This window comes from Ixodes scapularis, unplaced genomic scaffold (assembly GCF_016920785.2).
Source record: "Ixodes scapularis isolate PalLabHiFi unplaced genomic scaffold, ASM1692078v2 PGA_scaffold10__122_contigs__length_95168666, whole genome shotgun sequence".
NCBI classification, from domain to species: Eukaryota; Metazoa; Arthropoda; class Arachnida; order Ixodida; family Ixodidae; genus Ixodes; species Ixodes scapularis.
In genome coordinates this window covers 61,586,860-61,613,890 of record NW_024609836.1, presented here as the reverse complement: position 1 = coordinate 61,613,890, position 27,031 = coordinate 61,586,860, and the positions used below count along the sequence as shown (strand labels likewise).

At 46.1% G+C, this 27,031-nt stretch overlaps 1 protein-coding gene across 1 annotated transcript; it reads right to left on the bottom strand.

Annotated features, from left to right (window-relative positions):
* Nucleotides 1–8,075: 8,075 nt before the first annotated feature.
* On the bottom strand, nt 8,076–25,506 carry LOC120849875 (spidroin-2-like). Its single transcript, XM_042288572.1, has 4 exons — nt 25,426–25,506; nt 11,113–12,762; nt 9,780–9,927; nt 8,076–9,605 (listed from the first exon to the last, which is right to left on the bottom strand). The coding sequence occupies exons 1-4, from the start codon at nt 25,504–25,506 to the stop codon at nt 8,443–8,445; spliced, it is 3,042 nt and encodes a 1,013-aa protein (XP_042144506.1). The 3' UTR covers nt 8,076–8,442.
* Nucleotides 25,507–27,031: the final 1,525 nt, after the last annotated feature.

Genomic DNA, 27,031 nt, shown 5'->3' with positions numbered 1-27,031 from the left:
AATTTAAGTATTAGGAGTCGTCGCTTTGCAACATAAAGCCATTTAATTCTTCAAACAGCACCACTCTTTATGAATAAGCAATAAAAGAGCACGGATGAGCAAGTGGAGACTGGAGTCCCAATCATAAAAAACAAGTGCTATGCCACATCCAGCCACAATTCGGAATCAAATAAATGTGACTAAATAATACATCATTCCATTTTACCCTATAAAGCCCGGTGAACCGCTTGTGAGGAGTCAGTTGGTTCACACTCTCATCAAAGCTCCTGGGTGCTTCTTCTATAGTTCCCGCAGAAGTATGAAATCGTAAACATTTAAACCGGCTCTAGATCTTTTAAGTGCATCATCACTCTAAAAAAAAAGTACGGGAACGGCAACCAACGACCGGAAATTGCTCGTTTCCCGACATCAAAACAGTATCCAACCTTTTTTTTTTTTCACCGTTAAAAGCTTTTTTTGCCATAGCAAGGACTTGTGTCATTCAAAAATAAAATTAAATATATTGTTATATTCACTCAGTACTTTATAATGAAACAAGTGGGACGAACCTGGAAGCAATTATATTTTAGGCCCGTGGCGAAAGCGAACAGCTGGAAACAGTCGAGGGACCCTATTATTAATCACATTTAGAATTCTCCGGTCTTATTGTTTCGCTGTAACCATCCAAAAAAGTCGTAAATTGACACAGAAAAATTTTACACTCCTACTGCAAAGCATTATTTATGCTGTGTTTTTCCTATACGTCGTTGGTAGCAAAAAGCCATAAAAACCCGAAGGGGGCTGGTATGGATATGACTCATCAACAACAATTGCAGAACAAAATTCACATAGGCGGTGACGCAGCAATGCCTTGGCTAAGTTTTTTTTTTTTTTTTTAACTTGTATTTATTATTTAGATGGTCAATTGCGAATCCATGTAGTTGAATGATCACATAAATGAAAGTAATATGTCCGTTGAATTTTTGAACGTTTTAGTTTGTTGATATTTTGTATGCCTACACGGAAATCATAGAAAAGATGACGAACGTTTTTGCTGAGGAAATTAAGGAAAAAGAAGTGTAGTATTCACTTCAACTAATATTATTGTTTGTTAGATAGTGGTAGCATTTGGTTATCCTAGACTTGTTTTATTATCGCATATTTTACAAGTGTAACCTTTAGACACATCAAAGTATAAACTCTTTTATTTGAATGGAGCTCAATCTGCGCAGGTACGTTAAGTGCACTTTGACATATGCCTTCGATCTCATGGGTCGGCAATGTGGTCGCTGTGCGAGAACATGCAGTCCTTTGCAATTTTGTTCTAACATGTTGCAAATCTTTGGCGACTGGCAAGGCATGTTTTTTTAATTTTTTTTTTTTGCCGTAGAGTTATTGCGTAGTAAGGTGTGAAGATGTGCGAATAGGAGCATGATCATAGAAATAAAGACAACGCAGAAATGAAGTCGAGGAGAAGAAGAAGACACACCTGTTCAGCACTTACTAAAGACTGTCGTTTTTTTTTTAATAACAATATATACAGACACAACAGTAGAAAATATATGGGGAAGGTTTCCGTCTCAGTCACCGAATTAATTCAATATTGTAACACATATTTTTCATGTGGAACATTTTGTTTAACATTTTCATCATAGTCACAATATCAAAGATTTTATCACAGTCAGAAAATCAGAAAACTGACAACAAAAAAGATCTATACGGAGAATTGTTTCATCACAGTCTCAGTCACACTCACAGTCACGGTCACGGCCAAAGTCAGATTAACAGTCACAGTCACGGTCACATGAATGTGCCAATCTGATTAATAAGAAAGATGTCATATTCAGAAAGGCTAATTGATTTTACACTCAAATGAACATCAGATCCATAATGTCTAATAAAATAAGGCCTCCGGAATTTTTCTAACGGTCTAACCACGAGGTTTTGCCACTATTTGAGTATTATTTAACAGCAGACTGTACAGCGAAATGTCCAGGTGCAGAACTCCGTAAAGAAAGAGTCTGCTCACGAGCCCGGGCGTTTACCATATCGGTCCGTCTGACCTATATAAGGTTTTCTACAATACAAAGAGATATTGTAAACTACATCGAATTGACACACAACATATTTTCGACGGTGTTTTACCTCACACACGTTTTCTTCCTGTGTTTTCAATTGCGGAGCATAAGCGGTGTATTTTTGACGGTGCGGAGACAACTACCGGTACAAGAACCTTCTTTGCAAACTTTTTAATCGCGTGAAAAATAGTATGTATGTTATGAAACAACAATTGATCGTAATATAGGCTTATGTCGCAAGTTAGCAAGTAGGTCAAGGGAAGTTCTAAAACTTTCTAGGAGGGACTCCGCGACACCTACAATTCTATCCCTTGGAAAGCCCACCGGAGATAGCCTTTTGATTTGGTTAAGAAAACTACTCACGGTTCTATGCAAACATTAATTTAATTATTAAAGCTCTTTTACAATATTTTGCAGTGCCTCTTCGCAATCTAGGACTGCGTGGAATCATAGCTGAGGATAGATTTTTTTTAGTTCTGTGTTCATAAGCCCAAGATATATGACTTTGCTCTAAGTGGAAATCAGGGTCTAAAAAAACTTTAAAGACTTTTCAATTGGAACCGTGAACGTAAACTTGAGGCCATAAGAAGATTTTTCGAAAATATACAATAACTTTGTCGGGCAACGTGATGCGTGTTCGGAGACATTTCGCGAACTTTCAGCTCGCTAGGAAACATTATAACCTTGTTTGTTCTACTGCGTTTTTGTTCAACCTTTTTGTTTTACTTTTTTTGCTTCTCGGTAGCATATTTTTCTCTGACAAACGTTTCTATGCGTATGTGTGTGTGAGAGAAAATATGTGGAACGAAATGGTTCCTCACATTTCAATAAACTGTTGTTCCGATTGCATTAGATGTTCTCCAGGAATAATAGAGAACAGATCCTCTACATTAATGGAAACAATATCACAGGTTGCAGTGATTTTATTTTGTAAAGCCTCGACCAAGGTTTCTGAGTTTCGAATTAGAAAAGGATCGCTAAGATAAAAAGGACGATAAATGATGCTGGAAATATTTGGGACATGTAATTTTGAGACATATAATGAGACAGCTACTGCGCCTTTTGTCACCTACGATGGCTTCAACAGCGGTGCCCGCCGTCTTGGCACCACTTTTTTTTAATAAAAATTTCGTGTAATATTTAGAGACGGCCGCTTTATCGCTGCCACTTCACTACAGCGTGCCTCTTCAAAAAGAGATATTTGGAAACAGTGATCCTGGTGAGGTTCCGCAGTTCTTGGCTAGAAGCGCGCTAGAGTCTACAAAAGTGATGATTTTGCGTTGCCCGGGACCGGGTTTTTGCTACTGGTTTGCCCCAGCTACACACTAAAACATTTCACACCTTTAAATGGCTACACCGTTTTAGCACCCTTTTTTCCAGCAATACGTCATCTTACTTGCGAAATGAATTTTCTCGCATAGAACACAGTTCATATTCTCAGTTCGTAAAGAAGACGTGGAAAGGGTTTCTACGGTGAAGTAAGACGAGCACCCTTTTTGAAGGGTGTTCACCAAATTAACATCTGAATCAAAAAGCTTCAGCAGAGCTTGCTTCAAGTGTTATGTCGAATAATCTTTTCAAAAGCTAATGCGTTTCCTTTGAAGCTACATTTGTTGATGTTGCATATATAATTTTGTTGCTAAATATCGTTAGGGGAGAGTTTAAAGAAAATGATTATAATAGGTGATTTACAGAGAAGAGTGGTTGTGTTCCTAAAGTGGCAAGTCTCGTACGGAATTTTCTGTTTTCTTCCCTTGATTTTTGTGTGTGTATGACTCCATTCGTCTTGTTTAGTGGACGAGAAAGCACTCCTTGAAAATATACAGAATTTAACAGCCTCACCCACCCCACCCAACCTCCCTTCCCCCCCCCCCCCCCCAAAAAAAAAAAAAAGAAAAAAAGAAAAGAAGTGAACGGCCTTCTGCTCATTTATTTCCAGCGGATGTAGAATTTCGATTGGTCGGTTGATAACCTTACCACACGACCATTTCTCTAACTAGTCCTCACTTTGCTGTTTTGTCTTGTAAATGTTCGTGTATTAATGCAAATTTTTCAACACTGGCTGGGAAGAAAGCGTTTAAAAACTCAGATAAACATTTCCTCCTTTGAGGTCACGTGATACGATGGGCGAGAATGATGAAGCCATGGTAATTGGTTTAGACATTCTCTCTTCCATTTCCTGCAAAAGTGACCAGTGACTTTTCGGCTGTGTTTGCACAGCATTTGCAAGTCAACATAGAATTTAGAGCGCTGGGAGCTGGACTATCAGACAGCGTGGTCAGTCGCTTTCTTATGAGCAAGTGGGCTGGAGTGAGGGGGTTGATTCTGAAACCTTTTCAAATAGGAAGCTCAAAGATCAGGAGTAGATTACATGTTCGATTCCAGTCTATATTGCGATCAACTTCTCGAGTCTCAAATAATTATATTCCAACTTATTTAAAAAGCTGTGCAGCCTTTTCCACTATAAAGCGACATTCGATGCGAATGATCGCAAGCATAGCTGCAACTCCCTTAACTTGATATGTCATTGCGTAGTTATATGAGTTCACGGTTTGCTCGGTAGAATGCTTGAGCGCTAGGTGCCATTATTACAACTTATTACACTACGATTGGACAACTTCTGAATTTAGAATGAATGTTTCTGTCTTGAAATCACTTACAAGTCTTAAATCTACAGCCTTAGCAACAGCACACGGAATAACCAGAATGTAGCACTCGTTAACTCTGGCGTAGTCCTTAAAGTCGATGAAGGGTGGCGTTGTTGCCGTATTTATCTTGGTCTCGGCAGACGTCAGCGGCCCAGATTTGGGCTGTGAGTTTCCCAACTGTTTGGAAAAAGCTTATTGACATCAATTGAAAGGCGCTGGACACATAATATACACACTCTTCTTCAAGCCTGTTTACAGTACTTGGACCTTTCGGTAAAATGGGCACATTCTGCACAGGAACTGAAAAGAGTAACTCCTCACTGGAAAATAGCGTTTCAAAAACACTGCTTCAGGAAAAAAAGAAATGCCCGAGTAGAGTTAGAAATGCGCAACTCGGATATCCTTTCAGTAACGGTCCGATCACACCGAGGGAAGTGGTGTGAAAGAAAGAAGGATTCGGCCATTGGCCAACCGGACGTAAGGGCAGGAACATCGACTTAGAAACTCCTGCTCTCCTAGAAAAAAAAATGTTAGCGGTCTAGATAGTGGTACAAAGAAGTTAAATAACCACGAAGACGGGACAGCAGAGGCCACATGGCTCGTGTACGACGCAGCAGGCCCACAGAAGCACAACGATTATGCCAAAGCACATGCTGGCCCACTGCTAAGAGGAGGAGGGCAAAGCGTCATCGAGGATAGCGGCGGCCCAAGACGTAGTGTACGATGCCCAAAGTGCGAAAGCCATGGTGCACCAGACGCCAAAATGATCGTGCAACGCGGCAGTTCGTAAAAACGCGGGAGTTCGTCTCTACCTCTCTTTAGTTGGGTTACTTGGAACTGGCCACCACGCCCCAACGTTGGAGATGATCCCTGGTCGGAAGAACCTCCCATTCTCGACGCCACTCGGGGTCCTTCACGGGTTCAGGAATACGGCGGAAAAGCAAAGAGTCCCACGAAAAAGTGCTCGCCCGTCCTTGCTCATCAGCTGTGATCCGCGTCAAGCAGGCCTCCTCGATTATACGAGCCAGTGGCTCGTCGCGCACCCTTAGGCCTGGCACCACTCTTCTTAAATCTCCTTAAAAAGTCACCACCGTTCGGTAGAAAGGAACTGTAATCTCAGCGCTCTGGTAGAGGTTGCCAAGGGCCCAAGGTAGGAGCCTTCGACGCGAGGGACCCAAGATATACAAGGCCAAACTGCGCGCCGGTTGTTCTGTGTCGCAGAGTACCCCGAAGATGGTGGGGAGCGTGAGTAGTCGCGACATGGCGTCGAAACGAGGCAATCTCATTCCTCCGAGTGACGTCGAGAGACTGAGGACGGCTCTGGTCACGAGGTCCGCGTTCTGGCTCTAGTAAAACCTAAAAAGGCAGGTCGTTACACGCCGGCAGTACAGCGGTATAGGGAGGCGGACATGGGCAGTATAGAAACGATGTCCGCAATAAACTGCTCTCACAAGATACGCTCGGTATCGAAGCGACAACGCAAACGTTTCCGCCACCTAAACTTGGCGCTGGAGCGTGAAGATTATGGTCTCCCAAGTGAATAATGACGCTCCAAAACAGTAAAAAAAAAAAAAAAAAAAAAAAAAAAAACCCAAGGACACGAACCACGGTTACAGTTTGAATGTCATCGTGTAAGGAGGGAGGGGAGGATATAAACTCAAGAGCTTGGCCTTTGGAGGTGTTTCAACGCGTTCCCGAAAGGAAACCGTACTTGAGAAAAGCTGTGTAGCGGACTCAAAGCTATGTGAGCCACGCAAAAACAAACTGACGTCGTCGGCGTACGTGCTAACCGCGACATCACCGTGCCCAGGTAACGAAAAGCCGCGTATGCTGGATCAAGACTCAAGGCGTCGGAGGAGAGGATCCAGACTTAGGACAGGAAGCAGAAGACACTGGGGGAAACCCTGGCGCACTCCCATTTTCACGGAAAAGGAAGTAAGGATCCGCCATTTACTTAAAGATGGCTAGTCAGCCCGCTGCACAGAGATCAGAGCAAAGCCATAAAGCTGTCAGGACACTCAAAAACCTTCGAAACATCAAACAAAAAACAGTGCTCGACTCGATCGAAGGCCTCAGCCTGATCGAGGGTGACGAAGCACCCTGGGAAGTGTGTAAATTTGGGGTACAAACAATTATTGCGCGTGAGGGACAGGGACGAGAAGATGTCACCGCCGGTTACGGAACACGTCTGCCCTGTTCTTGCATGGGGCAAAATGACGCGCCAATGGGAGACCAGCACCGATGTCGCCAAGATGTATTCTGCCTTCAAACGTATTATGTGCCCCTACGCTGAAGGGTCCGACGGCAAGCCACCTTCCTTGGGGACGTCTAGATAAATAATCCAGTTGGCTGAGTTTGAGACGCTCCCTTCTGTGTCTGTTAAATCGACTAAATGTTTTTTTTTTTCATTTTATGCAACACAGTGTCACCTGTTAAACGACATGATTAGATAGAACGAACTCACCTGCGCACTTACAGCTTTTTATACTAATAAGTGACAGGTCTTAATCATTATCAACTAATTAGTGAATTTTTGAAACGCGGTCTGAGGAGATAAAGATGACGAAGTTGTTTTTTGTAGTTGCTATGCTAAAATCTTATTTCGGATTAACTTCATTTGACAGTGCGCTCTGTCCTGTTTCCCGTCCTCTTAGCCCTCGTAAATTTCCTTGCTCTTTTTTTCCTTTTAAAATAATGCAGATTTGTCTAGACATAAGGGGCGAGTGCCCCTCTTACAGTGTCCCACTTTTGTTAACTATACTGCACTCTACCATGTACAAAACAGCATTGGGCTGAAAATGTTATGAATTATAGAATGTACATTTCTCAAAACACCATATGTGGCTATCGCTGCGCATGTTTCGCAATATGTGCACCGCAAAATAAAGTTCGTTTTTAGACAAGTGCCTTCGTGATACCGCTTTTATTTCAAGTATTTTGGATTTGGAACCCCTCCTCCAGCCTATATATCCTGCAAGAAACGCGACACTAAGGCAGATTTCGCCAAGCCACTCTGGTATAAAATGGCAGGTCGCTCACGGTACTGGCACGTGCATCACACGGGGCGGCAACAAACTCTTCACAAAAGCTCTGCAGATATTGGACAGGGAGTTCGCTTAAAGTATATATGTTAACATTGCCTTAGAGGTATCATCTTTTCGCGTGTAACTACACTTGTGCGAAATACAACAAACTAAACTTTTATTTTCGCACAGAAAGCTACACAATGACCTGAAGAAATAATCCATTTTTTAAGAAATCGGGTGGGCTGCAGTGGAAAATATATTCTTACCCGAAATGAAGACCATACAGATTTTATTTCATGCATTAATTTAGAGAAGAAAGGTAAAAAAAAAACAGAGGCAAGCTGTTATGTCCGTTTTTTTATTATTGTGTCGGGGTTACTATGAATACATTTCTATCCTGATTAAACGTGTGCTCACGCAAAAAAAGAGGCCTGAATTATATGCTTTCTTTTAGGACAATACACAGAAGTGAGTAAACATGTTACTTTGTTGAGGTGAGCAAGCCCAAACCAAAGATGACTATTTGTCTGCATAAAGAAGAGCGACATATCCACCACCGCTTCGTCTCTCATAATGATTCCAGTACTCAGCTCGCGCTTGTACTCCGCTCGACTTCGTGTGAGAAAAATTAAACCCGAAAGCGTTCCTTGTGTTGTTTCATCATACGTGTGCCCAGGCAGCGCATGAGCTGCGGTTCTTTCCTCATCATTGCTAACGCCACCATGCTGATACCCAGCCCCCGCCAGCGTTTGCCCCAGGCTGTCTGTCTGAACGGCCCTGGTTGGGGCCGCTTCCTCCTGCCTGTTGATGTGCCTGTTGTGATCCCGGGCCTTTGCCGCCGTTTGCTCCAGGCTGTCTGTCCGAACGGCCCTGGTTGGGGCGGCTTCCTCCTGCCTGTTGGTTGGCCTGTTGTGATCCCGGTCCTCCGCCGCCGTTTGATGTAGGCTGTCTGTCCGAACGACCCTGGTTGGGGCCGCTTCCTCCCGCCTGTTGATTGCCCTGTTGTGATCCCGAGCCTCCGCCACCATTTGCTCCAGGCTGTCTGTCCGAACGGCCCTGGTTGGGTCCGCTTCCTCCTGCCTGCTGATTGGCCTGTTGTGATCCCGGGCCTCTGGCACCGTTTGCTCCAGGCTGTCTGTCCGAACGTCCCTGGTTGGGGCCGCTTCCTCCAGCCTGTTGATTGGCCTGTTGTGATCCCGGGCCTCTGGCACCGTTTGCTCCAGGCTGTCTGTCCGAACGGCCCTGGTTGGGGCCGCTTCCTCCCGCCTGTTGATTGCCCTGTTGTGATCCCGGCCCTCCGCCTCCGTTTGTCCCAGGCTGTCTGTCCGAACGGCCCTGGTTGGGTCCGCTTCCTCCTGCCTGTTGATTGGCCTGTTGTGATCCCGGGCCTTTGCCTCCGTTTGCTCCAGGCTGTCTGTCCGAACGGCCCTGGTTGGGTCCGCTTCCTCCTGCCTGCTGATTGGCCTGTTGTGATCCCGGGCCTCTGGCACCGTTTGCTCCAGGCTGTCTGTCCGAACGTCCCTGGTTGGGGCCGCTTCCTCCAGCCTGTTGATTGGCCTGTTGTGATCCCGGGCCTCTGGCACCGTTTGCTCCAGGCTGTCTGTCCGAACGGCCCTGGTTGGGGCCGCTTCCTCCCGCCTGTTGATTGCCCTGTTGTGATCCCGGCCCTCCGCCTCCGTTTGTCCCAGGCTGTCTGTCCGAACGGCCCTGGTTGGGTCCGCTTCCTCCTGCCTGTTGATTGGCCTGTTGTGATCCCGGGCCTTTGCCTCCGTTTGCTCCAGGCTGTCTGTCCGAACGGCCCTGGTTGGGTCCGCTTCCTCCTGCCTGTTGATTGGCCTGTTGTGATCCCGGGCCTCCGCCGCCGTTTGCTCCAGGCTGTCTGTCCGAACGGCCCTGGTTGGGGCCGCTTCCTCCCGCCTGTTGATTACCCTGTTGTGATCCCGGGCCTCCGCCGCCGTTTGCTCCAGGCTGTCGGTCCGAACGGCTCTGGATAGGACCGCTTCCTCCTGCCTGTTGTGATCCCGGGCCTTTGCCTCCGTTTGCTCCAGGCTGTCTGTCCGAACGGCCCTGGTTGGGTCCGCTTCCTCCTGCCTGTTGATTGGCCTGTTGTGATCCCGGGCCTCTGGCACCGTTTGCTCCAGGCTGTCTGTCCGAACGGCCCTGGTTGGGGCCGCTTCCTCCCGCCTGTTGATTACCCTGTTGTGATCCCGGGCCTCCGCCGCCGTTTGCTCCAGGCTGTCTGTCCGAACGGCCCTGGTTGGGGCCGCTTCCTCCTGCCTGTTGATTGGCCTGTTGTGATCCCGGGCCTCCGCCGCCGTTTGCTCCAGGCTGTCTGTCCGAACGGCCCTGGTTGGGGCCGCTTCCTCCTGCCTGTTGATTGGCCTGTTGTGATCCCGGTCCCCTGGCACCGTTTGCTCCAGGCTGTCTGTCCGAACGGCCCTGGTTGGGGCCGCTTCCTCCCGCCTGTTGATTGCCCTGTTGTGATCCCGGGCCTCTGGCACCGTTTGCTCCAGGCTGTCTGTCCGAACGTCCCTGGTTGGGGCCGCTTCCTCCCGCCTGTTGATTGCCCTGTTGTGATCCCGGGCCTCTGGCACCGTTTGCTCCAGGCTGTCTGTCCGAACGGCCCTGGTTGGGGCCGCTTCCTCCCGCCTGTTGATTGCCCTGTTGTGATCCCGGCCCTCCGCCTCCGTTTGTCCCAGGCTGTCTGTCCGAACGGCCCTGGTTGGGTCCGCTTCCTCCTGCCTGTTGATTGGCCTGTTGTGATCCCGGGCCTCCGCCGCCGTTTGCTCCAGGCTGTCTGTCCGAACGGCCCTGGTTGGGGCCGCTTCCTCCCGCCTGTTGATTACCCTGTTGTGATCCCGGGCCTCCGCCGCCGTTTGCTCCAGGCTGTCGGTCCGAACGGCTCTGGATAGGACCGCTTCCTCCTGCCTGTTGTGATCCCGGGCCTCCGACGCCGTTTGCTCCAGGCTGTCTGTCCGAACGGCCCTGGTTCGGGCCGCTTCCTCCCGCCTGTTGATTGGCCTGTTGTGATCCCGGTCCCCTGGCACCGTTTGCTCCAGGCTGTCTGTCCGAACGGCCCTGGTTGGGGCCGCTTCCTCCCGCCTGTTGATTGCCCTGTTGTGATCCCGGGCCTCTGGCACCGTTTGCTCCAGGCTGTCTGTCCGAACGGCCCTGGTTGGGGCCGCTTCCTCCCGCCTGTTGATTGCCCTGTTGTGATCCCGGGCCTCCGCCGCCGTTTGCTCCAGGCTGTCTGTCCGAACGGCCCTGGTTGGGTCCGCTTCCTCCTGCCTGTTGATTGGCCTGTTGTGATCCCGGGCCTCCGCCGCCGTTTGCTCCAGGCTGTCTGTCCGAACGGCCCTGGTTGGGGCCGCTTCCTCCCGCCTGTTGATTACCCTGTTGTGATCCCGGGCCTCCGCCGCCGTTTGCTCCAGGCTGTCGGTCCGAACGTCCCTGGTTGGGGCCGCTTCCTCCTGCTTGTTGATTGGCCTGTTGTGATCCCGGTCCCCTGGCACCGTTTGCTCCAGGCTGTCTGTCCGAACGGCCCTGGTTGGGGCCGCTTCCTCCCGCCTGTTGATTGCCCTGTTGTGATCCCGGGCCTCTGGCACCGTTTGCTCCAGGCTGTCTGTCCGAACGGCCCTGGTTGGGGCCGCTTCCTCCCGCCTGTTGATTGCCCTGTTGTGATCCCGGGCCTCCGCCGCCGTTTGCTCCAGGCTGTCTGTCCGAACGGCCCTGGTTGGGGCCGCTTCCTCCCGCCTGTTGATTGGCCTGTTGTGATCCCGGGCCTCCGCCGCCGTTTGCTCCAGGCTGTCTGTCCGAACGGCCCTGGTTGGGGCCGCTTCCTCCCGCCTGTTGATTGGCCTGTTGTGATCCCGGGCCTCCACCGCCGTTAGCTCCAGGCTGTCTGTCCGAACGGCCCCGGATAGGGCCGCTTCCTCCTGCCTGTTGATTGGCCTGTTGTGATCCCGGGCCTCCGCCGCCGTTTGCTCCAGGCTGTCTGTCCGAACGGCCCTGGTTGGGGCCGCTTTCTCCCGCCTGTTGATTGGCCTGTTGTGATCCCGGGCCTCCGCCGCCGTTTGCTCCAGGCTGTCTGTCCGAACGGCCCCGGATAGGGCCGCTTCCTCCTGCCTGTTGATTGGCCTGTTGTGATCCCGGGCCTCCACCGCCGTTAGCTCCAGGCTGTCTGTCCGAACGGCCCTGGTTGGTGCCGCTTCCTCCCGCCTGTTGATTGGCCTGTTGTGATCCCGGGCCTCCGCCGCCGTTTGCTCCAGGCTGTCTGTCCGAACGGCCCTGGTTGGGGCCGCTTCCTCCCGCCTGTTGATTGGCCTGTTGTGATCCCGGGCCTCCGCCGCCGTTTGCTCCAGGCTGTCTGTCCGAACGGCCCTGGTTGGGGCCGCTTCCTCCCGCCTGTTGATTGGCCTGTTGTGATCCCGGACCTCCGCCGCCGTTTGCTCCAGGCTGTCTGTCCGAACGGCCCTGGTTGGGGCCGCTTCCTCCCGCCTGTTGATTGGCCTGTTGTGATCCCGGGCCTCCACCGCCGTTAGCTCCAGGCTGTCTGTCCGAACGGCCCTGGTTGGGGCCGCTTCCTCCCGCCTGTTGATTGGCCTGTTGTGATCCCGGGCCTCCGCCGCCGTTTGCTCCAGGCTGTCTGTCCGAACGGCCCTGGTTGGGGCCGCTTCCTCCCGCCTGTTGATTGGCCTGTTGTGATCCCGGGCCTCCGCCGCCGTTTGCTCCAGGCTGTCTGTCCGAACGGCCCTGGTTGGGGCCGCTTCCTCCCGCCTGTTGATTGGCCTGTTGTGATCCCGGGCCTCCGCTGCCGTTTGCTCCAGGCTGTCTGTCCGAACGGCCCTGGTTGGGGCCGCTTCCTCCCGCCTGTTGATTGGCCTGCTGTGATCCCGGGCCTCCACCGCCGTTAGCTCCAGGCTGTCTGTCCGAACGGCCCTGGTTGGGGCCGCTTCCTCCCGCCTGTTGATTGGCCTGTTGTGATCCCGGGCCTCCGCCGCCGTTTGCTCCAGGCTGTCTGTCCGAACGGCCCTGGATAGGACCGCTTCCTCCTGCCTGTTGATTGGCCTGTTGTGATCCCGGGCCTCCGCCGCCGTTTGCTCCAGGCTGTCTGTCCGAACGGCCCCGGATAGGGCCGCTTCCTCCTGCCTGTTGATTGGCCTGTTGTGATCCCGGGCCTCCGCCGCCGTTTGCTCCAGGCTGTCTGTCCGAACGGCCCTGGTTGGGGCCGCTTCCTCCCGCCTGTTGATTGGCCTGCTGTGATCCCGGGCCTCCACCGCCGTTAGCTCCAGGCTGTCTGTCCGAACGGCCCTGGTTGGGGCCGCTTCCTCCCGCCTGTTGATTGGCCTGTTGTGATCCCGGGCCTCCGCCGCCGTTTGCTCCAGGCTGTCTGTCCGAACGGCCCTGGATAGGACCGCTTCCTCCTGCCTGTTGATTGGCCTGTTGTGATCCCGGGCCTCCGCCGCCGTTTGCTCCAGGCTGTCTGTCCGAACGGCCCTGGATAGGACCGCTTCCTCCTGCCTGTTGATTGGCCTGTTGTGATCCCGGGCCTCCGCCGCCGTTTGCTCCAGGCTGTCTGTCCGAACGGCCCCGGATAGGGCCGCTTCCTCCTGCCTGTTGATTGGCCTGTTGTGATCCCGGGCCTCCGCCGCCGTTTGCTCCAGGCTGTCTGTCCGAACGGCCCTGGGCAAACCGCTGGGATTTCCCTTTCTTGGCCTCAACACTAGCCACGGTGTTGAGAATGAGGGTCAGGGCTGAAAAAAGTAAATGTATACGTCAAAGTCAACTCACGTGAACTATACAGCGGGCATTTTCTGTACAATCTTTGTCTTTTCTTTTTAATTGAGACGTTACAAGCCCCCGTCCGCATATTTACTATAGTCACTAAGATCTTTAAAAACACATGACTTATTATGTTCATGCTTCTTCCTTCGTCATTCGTGCCCAGAATTCTTATTGGCTAACGCTCCGATCTCATTGGCTGCGAAACCACTATTCATACACTCGGAAGTTCCCACGCCCATTAAATCTTGAGTTTTAAATGACATAGCATGTGTTCAGTTCGGAGTAACATTTACTATCTTTCCCTAAATGTGGTCGACATCACTATAAGGCGGAGTGAACAAGCGCGCTGCCCATGATAAGACAGCAAAACGCGAAAGTTGTGTAGGGTGTCTCCCCAAAAAAGCTTAGATAGGTATTTTTTTCACCACAAAAATAAACTCTATATCGCCGAACGCTCATTCGCCAACCAAATGTAGCTCTCTCGCTCCTAACCAAACCAGCACTAACCGCTTCCTTATTCAAAGTTATGTCTATTTTTATTTACATTTCCAGTATAAAATAGGCGGTTGTCAAAACTCTAGACTTCAGAGAGCTCTATCGCAGCGCTTATAAAAAAACCGTCTGAAAATTGGCGCCATTTTTCTATTACTAGTTTCTAAATCTTAATTTTAAGTTTGAATAAATGAACGGTTAGGGCTTAAATTGTGGCATCTGGGTCGGTCCTCTAGCGCTAATTTAGGCGGAGGATACACTCCAGCCTATGCGTAGTTCATTTTGAAGCAAAACAAAGAAACTGTAAACTTTTTTTTTGCGTGTGTCGCGTGGTGGTAAGGATCAGGAAAGGGGGGGGGGGGCATATTCGATAGACGCCCTAGGGACTGAAACAGGTCGTGTGGTTGTTTGTGACGTAAAGAGAGACTGGAACGAGACGGTTGCAAACTTGAGGTATAAGGATGATGCACGGTGCTGCTGTCAAGTTGGAGACGTTTACAGCATTATTACTGTTCTTCTTGCACAATTGGAAACCTCCTTCTTCCCAGATTCCTAGTCAGTTCTAACACGTGGGGACCTTAGGCGCCACCATAAGAATGATCCGAGCATCTACGGTACTACACCTCGGGTTGGACACAAGTCGCAAGGGACTGCAGTGCGTTTAATACTCGCCGCATTCAAATATGCAAAAAAAAAAGTATCCTGAATTGAAAATTTGATAGAAGTGTTGTAGCCTTTTTTTTTTTCTTTTTCTTAAAGTGCAGGTCTTAGGCGCCCGTTTCCGGCTTGAGCGGCGTCGGCGTCGGCGTAACCGCGCTTTGCATTATGGGATGTCTTCCATATTGACGTCACACGTGACGTCACATGTGACGTCACGAGGGTCACGAGTGACGCCACTGATGGCGTCATCGCGCGTTGCATTATGGGTAATATTCCTCGGTAATTTTAGTGGAAAAAATTCCCCGCTCAATTTAGCGGGAAAAATTTCCCGCTGAATTTAGAAAAAAAAACTTTGGCGATAAATTTAGCGGAAAATATTTTCCACTACAATTAGCAGAAAAATTCTCTTTAAATTTACCGGAAAAATACTTCTCGCTAAATCTATCGGGAAAATTGTACTGGTAATTTTAGCGGACAACTTTCCCCGCTAAATTTAGCGGAAATATTCCCTTCTAGATGTGGCGAAAAACTTTTCCCGCTAAATTCAGCGGAAACGGTTCCCCGCTAAACTTAGCGGAAAAAATCACCGCTATTTTTAATGAAAAAAATTTTTTCGGTAGCTTTAGCGGCAAATTTAGTGAAAATTTTACGCTAAATGGGAGGGGAGCAGGAGAGGAGGAAGGAAGGGTACGGATGGGGAGGAGGGGCCTATACTCCTCTCCGTACCTTCCCCTCCTCCTCAAGAGCTGCGCTCTAATTCGGCGTTAGTGGGGATTGTAAACGTCTTTAATTTTTTTTAATATGTTGCTATTGGATTTATGTAAATCGATAATATTGTTTTGCTGAAATCGCTTTCGGTTTACGAGGACCGTTTAGTACAACGAAGTTAGAACGGTTTTCGGATATTTTGTCACGCATCTCCACCAATACTTTCTCTCGCATCTTTATTTCTGCACTTACCTAGTGCAACGCCCAATAACCTTCGAGCACCCCGCATCTTGGGAGCGAAGTGTACGGCTCCTATGAGAAAACTTGACAAGCTGGAATTGCAAATTTCAGACATGAGGAAAAAATGCTAGCCGGAAGCTCATTTCTGATCAATCCGTTTAAATGCAATAAAGAACCGGCTGCCACTGTCAAAGGTTACACACATGATTGACGAAAACGCCCGCAGGTGGGGCGCAACAAGATAAGGATGTCCGCGTCTTGATTTCAGAGATTCCCCGTGCGGAGAGCGTGCAACAAATTTAACTTCTAGGTGGACTTCTTTTAACCTCCGGCAATTAGGGAAGATAGGATCGAATCTAGCAATCAACAGTGCCGAATTTTGTCGAATCCTGCGGTATTGTACATTTTACCATGGGGGACATTTTGCTGCGAATCTGCCTGGTTACCAAAAGATTGACCAACATAATTTTCTCTTCCAATAACGCAATGTTTAAAGATGTTAGAACACTAAGGTACATATTCCAAAAAAGGCTTAAGGGAACCTTAAAATGCTCTTCTTACGTTAAGCTGATTTATAACATCTTTCTCAACAAAGCTGTCTCCACCTCCAGCAACTGAAGGAAGTGAAGGGAATAGCTTATAATCTTCAGACTTCCCTCTCCGTGGTTCGGTCCCCTGGACTCTTAATTGTAAATTAAGCATTGTCGCTTGGTCGTACGGGCCAGAATAATTAAGGTGGAAAATGAAGGTAATAGAAGACGTTGCTTTACAACATGGAGCCATTTCATTCTTCAAACCGCACCACTCTGCGTGAACAGGCAATAAACCAGCATGTCTGAGCTAGTGGAGACTCGAGCCACATCATACAAACAAGTACTATACCATAGCTATAGCGAAAAATCGAAATGAAATTAATGTGGCAAAATATTACCTCTTTCTATGTTACCTTAGAAAGACCGCTGAACCGCTTGTGAGAAGTCAGCCGGCGCACACTGACTTCGAAGCCTCAGGGTCCTTCTTTTATAGCTCCTGGAAAAGTATGAACTCGTAAACATTTGAACCGGCTACAGACCTTTTGAGTGCATCATCACTATAAAAAAAATACTGAGACGGTAACTAACGGCCGGAAATTGCTCGTTTCCCGACATCAAAACAGATCAAAACAGTATCCAAACATTTTTTTCACCGTTAAAAGCTTTTTTTTTTTGGCAATAACAAGGTCTTTTTTCATTCGAAAATAAAATGAAATATACTGTTATACCTACTCGGTACTTTAGAATGGACCGAGTTGGACGAACCTAGGAGCAATCCTATTTTATGGCCGGGGTGGAAGCGAACAGTTTAATCTAGTCGAGGGACCCTACTATTAATCACATTTAGAATTCTCCGCTATTATTATTCCACTGGAACCATAAAAAAAAGTCATAAATTGACGTAGAAAAATTTTACGTTCCGACTGCAAAACATTATTAATGCTGCTTTTGTCCCATAGGGCGTTCGTAGCAAAAAGTCATAAAAAAAGAGAAGGGGGCTGGTATGAACATGACTCAGCAACAAAAATTGCAGGAAAAAATGCACAAAGGCCGTGACGCAGCAATGACTTGTCTAAGTTTTTTTAAAACTTTTATTTATTATTTAGAGGGTCAATTGCGAATCTATGTAGTTGGAGGATCACATAAAGGGAAGTAATATGGTGCTCATATGTCCGTTGAATTTTTGAACGTTTTAGTTTGTTGATACTTTCTATGCCTACACGAAAGCCATAGAAAATATGAAGAACGTTTTTGCTGAGCTCGGGGTGCGTACGCATCATAAATAAATATTAAAATTGAGGAACAAGAAGTGCAGTATTCACTTCACCTAATTTTCTGGTTTGTAAGCTAGTGGTAGCAATCGGTTATCCTGGGTTTATAAATGTCCTCGCCTTGTTTTATTATCGCAGATTTCACCGGTGTAAACTTCAGATGCATCAAAGTATATACTTCTTTTATAGAATGGAGCTCAATCTGTGCAGAGGCGTTAAGTGCACGTTGACATATGCATTCCATGACATGGGTGCGGCAATGTCGTTACTGCGTGAGAAAATGCAGTCCTTCACAATTTTGTTCTAACATGTTGCACATTTTTGGCTATTGGCAACTCATGTTTCCTATTATTGTTTTTGCCGTAGAGTTATTGCGCAGTAAGGTGTGTAGATGTGCGAGTCGGTGCACGGTAAAAGAAATAAATACAACGAAAAAATGAAGACAAGGTAAAGTAGAGGACAGACCAGCTCAGCACGGACTGACGACTGTTGTTGTTTTTGTGTCTTCATACAAAATATAAATAGACACAAAAAAGAAAAAAAAGACTATACAGGGATTTTTTCTGTCCCAGTCACCAAATTGACACAATTTCGTCACATTGTTTTCTTATGCAACACTTTCTGTAACAATTTCATCACAGTCACAATATCAAACTAATGTCAGAACAATATCAAAACTTACTAAAAATATTAAACTACATCGAGCATTCTTTCGTCACAGTCTCAGTCACACTCACAGTCACGGTCACGAGCACAGTCACAGTCACTGTCACTTGAATGTGTCAATCTGATCATCATCAGGCAGGGTAATTGATAATACACTCAGACGACAGCCAGATCGATAATGGGAGGCAGGGACCTGTCAAGCTACGCAATGTAGCTTTTTTTCCTTTCTCCTTCTCCAAACTGGAGTCAATAAAGTTGAATTGAATTGAATTGAATAATAAAATACAAACTCGAAAATTTCTCTAGCGGTCAAACTACGATGTTTTGCCAGTATTTGAATAATATTTAACAGCAGAGTGTACAGCGAAATGGCTAGATGCACATTTCCGTGAACAAAGAGTCTGCTCACGAGCCCATGCGTTTACATATCTGTCCGTCTGACCTATAGAGGCTTTCAGGCAGCTGTGCATGGGCGCTGCCATAACTAACCTTCAGTTTTTGTTCCCTCTTATTCCGTTCGATTCACTCCATCATTACCACATCAGGACAGGTTATTACCACTTTAAGTGTTACTGCGTCCTTCTCCCCAGCATAGGCCCCTTGTGAAGACTCATTAACACCCACTTCAGTGCCTCGGCATCTCGGTAAGACAAGAGAAGGGCGGCTATGGAGGCTCAATCTGGCGCGTGCTAAAAGCGTCTATTCACTGGCGGCCATAGCTGTGTGCGAAACTGCTTAATGCGAGCTGAGGGCGAGTTTCTGCAGTTATTTTGCAACGTGCGTATCGCAACATCATAATTGCCGGTCTTAGCAGGCTATTAAAGCGAGTTCGTTCTGAGCATGCGCTCTATACATCGCCCTCAAATACGGCATCCAGTGAATAACCCCTATACAATTGTTTCTAAGGCAGAGCACACGCAACATATTTACGAAGGTGCTTTACCTTATACACGTTTTCTTCCCGCTTTTTCAATTGCCGAGCAAAAGCGGTGTATTTTTGACGGTGCGGAGAAAACGACCGGTACAACAACCTTTTTTGCAATCTTCTTAATCGCGTGAAAAATAGTATGTATATATGAAAACACAACTGGTCGAGAAATAGGCTTCTGTCGCAAGTTAGTAGGTAGGTCAAGGGAAGTTCTAAAACTTTGAGGGACTCCGCTACACCTACAAATCTATCCCTTGGAACGCCCATCGGAGATAGCCTTTTGATATGGTTAAGAAAACTACTCACAGTTCTATGTAAACATGAGTTAATTAGTGAAGCTCTCATACAATATTTTGCACTGCCATTCTTTACAATCTTGGAGTGCGTGAAATCATAGCTAAGGAGAAATGTTTTAGTTCCATATTCATAAGCCCAAGAAAAATGACTTTGCTCTAGGTTGCAATCAAGCCCTGAAAAAACTGTGAAAACTTTTCAACTGAAACCCTCAAAGTAAACTTGACGCCATGCGAAGATTTTTCGAAGATATACAATAACTTTGTCGGGCAACGTGCTGTGTGTTTGGAGACATTTCGCGAACGTTCTGCTCGCTAGGAAACATCATAACCTCGTTTATTATACGGCGATCGTGTTCAACCCTTTTTTTTGTTGTTTCTTGGTAGCATATTTTTTCTGACAAATGTTTCTATGTGTGTGTGTGTGTGTGTGTGTGTGTGTGTGTGTGTGTGTGTGTGTGAATATGTAGAAGTAAATGGTCCCACACATTTCTATGCATTGTTGATTGATTTGAGTTAGATGTTCTTCCGGAATGTTATAGAACAGATCCTCTACATTATTGGAAATAATATTACAGGCTCCAGTTTTTTTGGTTTGTAAAACGGCACCAAGTGTTTTGTGTTTAGAATTAGAAAAGGATCCCTAAGATTAAAGGATAATAAATGCTGATGGAGATATTTTGAGACATGTAATGAGACAGCTACTGCATATTTTCCACCTCAGATGGCTTCAACTGCGGCCGGCCACTGTCTTGGCACAACTTTTTTTTTTTAAATAAAGGTTACGTGGAATATTTAGACACGGCCGCCTTATCACTTTCACTTTGCTACAGCTTGCAACTTTTAAAAGAGATATTTGTAAACAGTGATCCTGGAAAGATTCCGGAGTTCTTCGCTAGAGGCGCGCTACAGCCGAAACAAGTGATGATTTTGCGGTGCCCGACCCGCGTTTCTACTTCCGGTTCGCCGCCAGCTACACAACAAAACATTTCACACCTTTTAAATGGCTACACCGTTTTAGCACCCTTTTTTCGAGCAATGCTTCGTCTTACTTGCGAATTGGATTTTCTTGCATAAAACACAGTTCATTTTCTCAGTTCGTAAAGAAGGCGTGGAAAGGGTTTCTACGGTGAAGTAAGACGAACACCCTTTTTGAAGAGTTTCAGCCGAGCTTCTTTCATAAACTATGTCGAATAATCTTTTCTTCGACTAATGCGTTTCATTTGAAGCTACGTTTGTTGATGTTAAATATATAATTTTGTTGGGAAATATTGTTAGGCGACAGTTTAAAGAAAAGGTTTATAATAGGTAATTAACAGAGAAGAGCGGTGATGTTTCTGAAGGGGTAAGTCTTGTGCGGAAGTGTCTTTGTCCTCTTTCCTTGATTTTCGTGTGTGTGTTTGACTTCATTCGTCTTGTTTACCTGTCGAGAAAGCACTCTTTAGAAAAACTACCGAATTTAACAACCCTTTTAACTCGCCCCCCCCCCCCCCCCCCAAAAAAAAAAAAAGAAGAGATACTCATTTACTTTCAGTGGATGTAGAATTTGGATTGGTCGGTTGATAACCTTACCATACGAAAATTTCATCTTAATAGGCCTCACTTTGCTGTTGCGTCTTCTGAATATTTGTGTATTACTTGCAATTTTCCAACACTGGCGGAGGAGAAAGTATTTAAAACTAAGTCAAGCATTTCCTTCTTTAAGGTCACGTGATAAGGCGGGCGAGATGGGTGAACAGATCGTAATTCGTTTAAACATTCTCTCCTCCATCTACTGCAATAGTGATCGGTCACTTTTTAGCGTAATATTCAAAACATTTGGAAGTCAACATAACTTGAATTTACAAGGAAGGCAGGTTTACTATGAGGCAGCGTGGTCACTCTCTTTCTTATGAGCTAGTGGGCTGGATTGTGGGGGAATTGGTTCTGAAACCTTTTCATATAGAAAACTTAAAGATCAGGAGTATATTACATGTTCTATATCAGTCGAATTTCAAATAAATATGTCCTAACTTTTTTGTAGGGAAATTTTCGACACCATTCAGACTTTTACACTCTAAAATGACGCTCGATTCGATAGGTCGCAAGCATAGGTGCAACTCCCTTGTGGGGTATGTCGTTCCGTACTTACGTCAGTTCACGGTTTGCTCGGTAGAATGCCTGAGCGTTAGGCGCCATTATTAGAGCTTATTACACGACAATTGTACAACTCCTGATAGTCTTGGTCGTCAAATCCCTCACAAGTATCAAATCCCCAGCCCTAGCAACCGCACACGTAGTAACTAGAATGTAGCACTCGTTAAGTGTGGCGTAGTCCTTAAAGTCTAGAGAAGAAACTTCCAACGAACTGCACCTCGAAAACCTCGAAAGTATCAGCTTCGCTCACCCTCATACTCGCTATAGCTGGAGTAGGCTTACTTGCCGGTTTGCAGCGAAATAAATTGCAAGTTACGGGCAGCTTGATTACCTTTTAAGTTGCTTGTCGCACTCTCACTATCCAATACGTTTCTCGAAGAGATGTTAGGGTGTTTTGCAGACCAGCGTGTAAGAGTCGTTCATGAGGGGCGCGAACCAGTAAGTATGTGAGCTAACGGCTGTTAGAAGAATGACATGAAGCTAATCCACCTTTTGAAGTGTCTTTCTACTGCCAACTTCGATTAATTAATTGGAGTCAGAAACTGGTTTAGATAAGTCCAAGTGTGAGTTTTTGTCCAGTCTCCCCTTCCTTTAGGTCCCCGTGCCGTCGACTCTATTTTGCTTGATGGGTTCGCGTAAAAAATGCGGTTTTCGCCTTGTCCTTAACGGTTGGTCAGAAGATTTCCAAAACTCTGGGATTTCATATTTTCCGTCTTCGTTCCTCACGGAATATTGGGACGAAACAAGCGTATCCAAGCACGCGTCCCGCTGTTACCTTACAAAAAAAAAGTTGCCCAGGCTATTGAAATCTTTGCGACTTCTTAACGATCCTTGCGACTTTCTTCCCTACCCACTTTCTAACAACATATTTGTATACATTGTGTGTACACATTTTCAGACACGGGTCTATACACTGCAGTGGTTAAACTTTTTATCGAAATTGGATTCATTATTACCGCCCGCTTTGCATATACTTTTTATCAATGGTATTGTTCAGACTTTGTATAGACTTTGTTGAGGTAAAAGTCTGTACACTGCAGTTGTTACAATGTGTATCAAAATTGAATTGATTTTTATTGCCCGCTATTTATATACTTTTTATCAATGGTAGTGTTCATATTTTGTATAGCCATTGTTGATACAAAAGCATATATACACTCCAGTTATAAAATATGTATTGAGATTGGATTAATTTTTATAACCCACTTTTTATATACTTTCTATTAATGGTAGTGTTGAGACTTTGTATAGCTTTTGTTGAGACAAACGCCTATACACTGCAGTTGTTCCCTTATGTGTGAAATCTAGATTAATGTTTTATTCCTCATTTTTATATACCTTTTATTAACTTCAGTGGTCTATAAAGCTAAATAACGACATATCTGTAATGTATAAAGAAGTGAGCTTCTTTTCACTTTCTACGAACAAAGAAATTATAAATACACAATTCGCAGAATTATGCTCTTTTAAGCCAAATGAACAAGATCGAAGCTTACATTGAGACCATATAGAACCACTGTACTGTGTAAAGAGCAACGTCCAAACGATGGGCCGGAAAGCCTGCTTTGGACAAGACCAGGGTGGACGCTGTTATGGAAGTGCAATCATTCTATTCTTTTGGCCACAATAGATTATTTTCTGTTTATATATATATATATATATATATATATATATATATATATATATATATATATTTTTTGAAATTTTTGTCGTTTCCGTGTTCCGAAATATCTGCCCCCGAATTTTCTACTTAATCTGACTTTTTTTTTTCTGCTCACCTCCTGTAAACCTTCGCTACATTAGTCGGATAAAAGTGCAAAATTCGGAGAGCAATATCGCGGAACACACGCTGGTTATTCGAATTACACAAAATGAAAGTCTTGGCATACGACCGCCTCAAAGTTTGTAATAAAAACATATACCCTAATTATGGTAATTAAAAAAGTTAAATACCGAAGTTTAGTTGATTCGACCGATAATAGAGATGGTCATATTCCCACCTAGTGTCCATCAAGCCAGATAAACACGCATCGAAAACCGCATTCATATTACTTTTCCCCCCTTTATTTAAAAACTTCACGCAGCTAAAAAAATCAACAACAAAAAACACTGTGTTGTAACGTTTCCTAGAAGAATCCCAGATTCGGGACGAACTTCCTCGTGGAGACAAGAGCGTCCTTTCATACGGTGACTTCTACAGCGCCGTGCGTGACCGTCCCGGGTTGGAACCGGTTTGGAGGAACAAATGGGCGCATCTTCTCCCGTTGCCTCTGGCGGTTGGGGTCCTCCTATCTTTCGAAGAGGGAAGCGACGAAAAGAAGGACAATGACACGACGGCCAGAACGCGAACGGAAGCGAGTCTCTGCGCACGACATTTTGTCTATTGAACGAAAGCTGTTCGCAGCGGAGTTACAAAAAGTGTTGTTGTTGTTGTACTCAAGTAGCGCCTCATTTGCCAGCAAGAGAAAACAGCTGTAACAGAAATATTGATGCTGTAAACCCGAGATTACAGCGCTGTGAACACTTGGAACGGCGAAAGAAAAGTGAGTGATTCTTCCTTCTACTAGAACGACAGCACGGAAGTTCGCAAGAAAAATCGCAAGGCGGTTCGGTCACAAGTGACGCGGCTAGAGAACGACTTTGAGGCGTTGCTGCAATCTGCGCAACCCCACAGCGAGGACCTAAAGCTACTCATCGAACGACTGATCCTGGAGCAGGGTGAACGTAGCATCGCCGACACCACCATCGAACCACTCATTTCGGAGTAAGACGGAGACCTCGAATTCACCCACGTCCTCGAATATGCGGACAAGATCCTGACACTACAGCCAGCTAAGATGCAGTGCGGAACGCGACAATCCAGCCAACGAGAGTAACCTTATTGGAAGCACTAACAGATCGGCAACGCTGCAGCGAAGTTGAGAATCAAACTCCCAAAATTTGAACTTCTGAAATTCAGCGGTCAGCGGAAGAAATGGCAGTCCTTTTGGGAACACTTCGAGAACGCCACCTATCTGAACTCGGACCTATCGCCGGCGGAAAGGTTCAACTACCTGCGATCAGCGCTAAGTGGAGCTGCCATTGCCGGCCTAACAGCCCACCACACAGCGGTACTCCGACGCCGTGGACCTCCTGCGGAAGACGTTCAGAAGCCAGGAAGCACTCATCCAAGTCGACATGGAGGGCCTAATGGATATTCCTCATGTGTCGTCGTCACGGAACCCTAAAGGCCTCAGACGTTAGTATGACAACCTATACGCTCGCGAGGGCTCAAGGAGTTGGTGGTGAGCGAGGACTCTTTCTGTGCACTGCTCTGCCCGGTTTTACGTTGTGCTCTCCCAGATGGCATGCTTCTGGAGTACAACCTAAAGATGGCTGCAATCGACACGGAGGACGACATCAGCCGGGGCCGGCCGCTTTGGATACAAACTATATAGGATTAAATGTCTGAAATTTCAAAAATAAAAGCCTACAGGGGTTCTAGCAAACCTTTTCTATTCACAATGTATCCACCTCTTTATCGCGTTTCTTGAGCTAATTCGCCGACCACTCGGGATCAAAAAGCTGTAGACTGAAGTGTCTGAACTTTGAATAGAAGATCTACAGACATTCTAGCAATATTTGCTATCCACAATGTATCTCCATTTTTAACGACTTTCTTTAGTTAATTGGCACGTCAGTTTCAATACAAAAGGTATACACTAAAATGTCTTAACATTGGATAGAAAGTCTACAGGCTTTCCATCTGAATTTTAGACACTTTAGTGTACAGCTTTTCGAAACCCAGTGGTCGGCCTAGTTAGCTCAAGAAACGCGATAAAAAGTTAGGTGCACGTTCAATAAGTAATCGATTCACTGAATACACAATTCTGTATACAAATTGGATACTCCCTCGCTCAATTTTTTTTTGTAAGGGTTGTTCTTTAGTTTCTGAATCCTTAATTTCTTGACTCCCAAGTGCCCAGGATTCACGTAGCACTTACTTGATTCGTTTTATGTATTTTTATCATGCGCTGACGTTTGCCCTGCATGCAGCAGTTGTAGTAGGCACATATTAGAGGCATTGCTCGTTTTAATCTGACCTTGTAAGGACCATCTAAACATAGCCTGTACAGTAGCGAGAGAAGAGTTAATGCGTATGACGTTTCAAGTAGTAATCTTCTAGTAATAATCTTGGCCAATGGCGATGTTCACCTCCGGTTGCGATAGGTACTTCTTCAAGAAACTGTCAGCCAAGATCACGCCTTTTGATTGAAAACTTCGTATGAGGTTATCCTCTGTTATGCTGATGATCTCTCCGCAAAATATTGGGAATCTTTAAGTGCTACAAGTATTTCGACATCACGACATCGTTTGTCTATTTTTGTGCGGAATCACTGCAGCTAGAGCAAGCTAAATTTTAATAAAGTGAAGAACTTTGATAGGAACGCTTGACGTCTGTTTTGTTGCACTTGAAGCCCTTTCTGAGTCCAACAACTATGTCCAAGTGTTTGCCAACTAACTTTCAAAAAGAAAACTCTTTTGCGCTCCCACAATATTTTCAGTGATAGAAAAGCTTTTCACATTGAAGCCCCTGTTTTTACGCTTTAGTTTTTCTTCTTTTGCGTTTACATGGGTGTTGTGCATTTCTTCAAGAAATAATGATCAGAGGTAAAAAAAGATATAAAACGTGGTATTTCAGCCTTTTGAATGGCAGAAAAAGCGGAGGCAAAACTTCGTTTAAGTAACGTGCGGATAGCTAAAGATCGTTCAGTTTCTGAATGTTTTCTTTTCTTGTAGATAACGCGCGGATGGCTGAAGACTTTTTTGTCTTTTGGTGATTTTAATGTCGATGAATGTGAGTACTCTTGTGTCAGCGTCTTGCGCGGCTCTTGAAGGCCATCGAAAGTTTAAATGTTGGCTTCACCTGACGAGTTCAGGAGGAAGCGCCGATTAGGATACGGTACTGAAAATGAATACACACGATGGATGTCTAGTATATAAAAACTTTGAATACTCACGGTTCTGGCAATTGCATTGTTATGGAGTGCCCTGAGGTCACCTCTGTCTTTGGATGATGTGATGGGCTTGATGTGCATGAGGTGAGAGAGCTGGTTATTCACAACCACAGTAGCCTGTCCGAACCTCGTCTCTAAGAGCCTAAGCGCAACGCTTCAGTGGTTAATAACATATAGTTTCTTTAAAAAAATTTGACCTGACGGAATTTGAATATCTTTAAATATTTCAAATTTTCAATTGAAGTCAGGATCGGGTAGTTGCGGTTAAATGACTGCAACTGGTCCCAAATTGTTTACATGTCCTCCAGATCTCCGTTGCAGTTCAGGAATTCTAAACAAGGAAGTTTAACGGTAGGTCCATTTTTGTGGCGTATTCTTGAGCCAGCAGTTTGAGCGTTCTGGTTTGGACTAGAAACGAACTGTATCGTTGTTTTAAAGCGAGAAAGTTCAGCGTCTCTTAAATTTGACCTTCAGGCAGCGGAGTTAGCTTCAGAGCCGATGTGATCATATTGAAGAAATTGGGGAAGGTGGCTAGAAATCGCCCCATGCCTTCTTTTCATCTTCACCGTAGTACATCCTCGTTTTTTTAAGG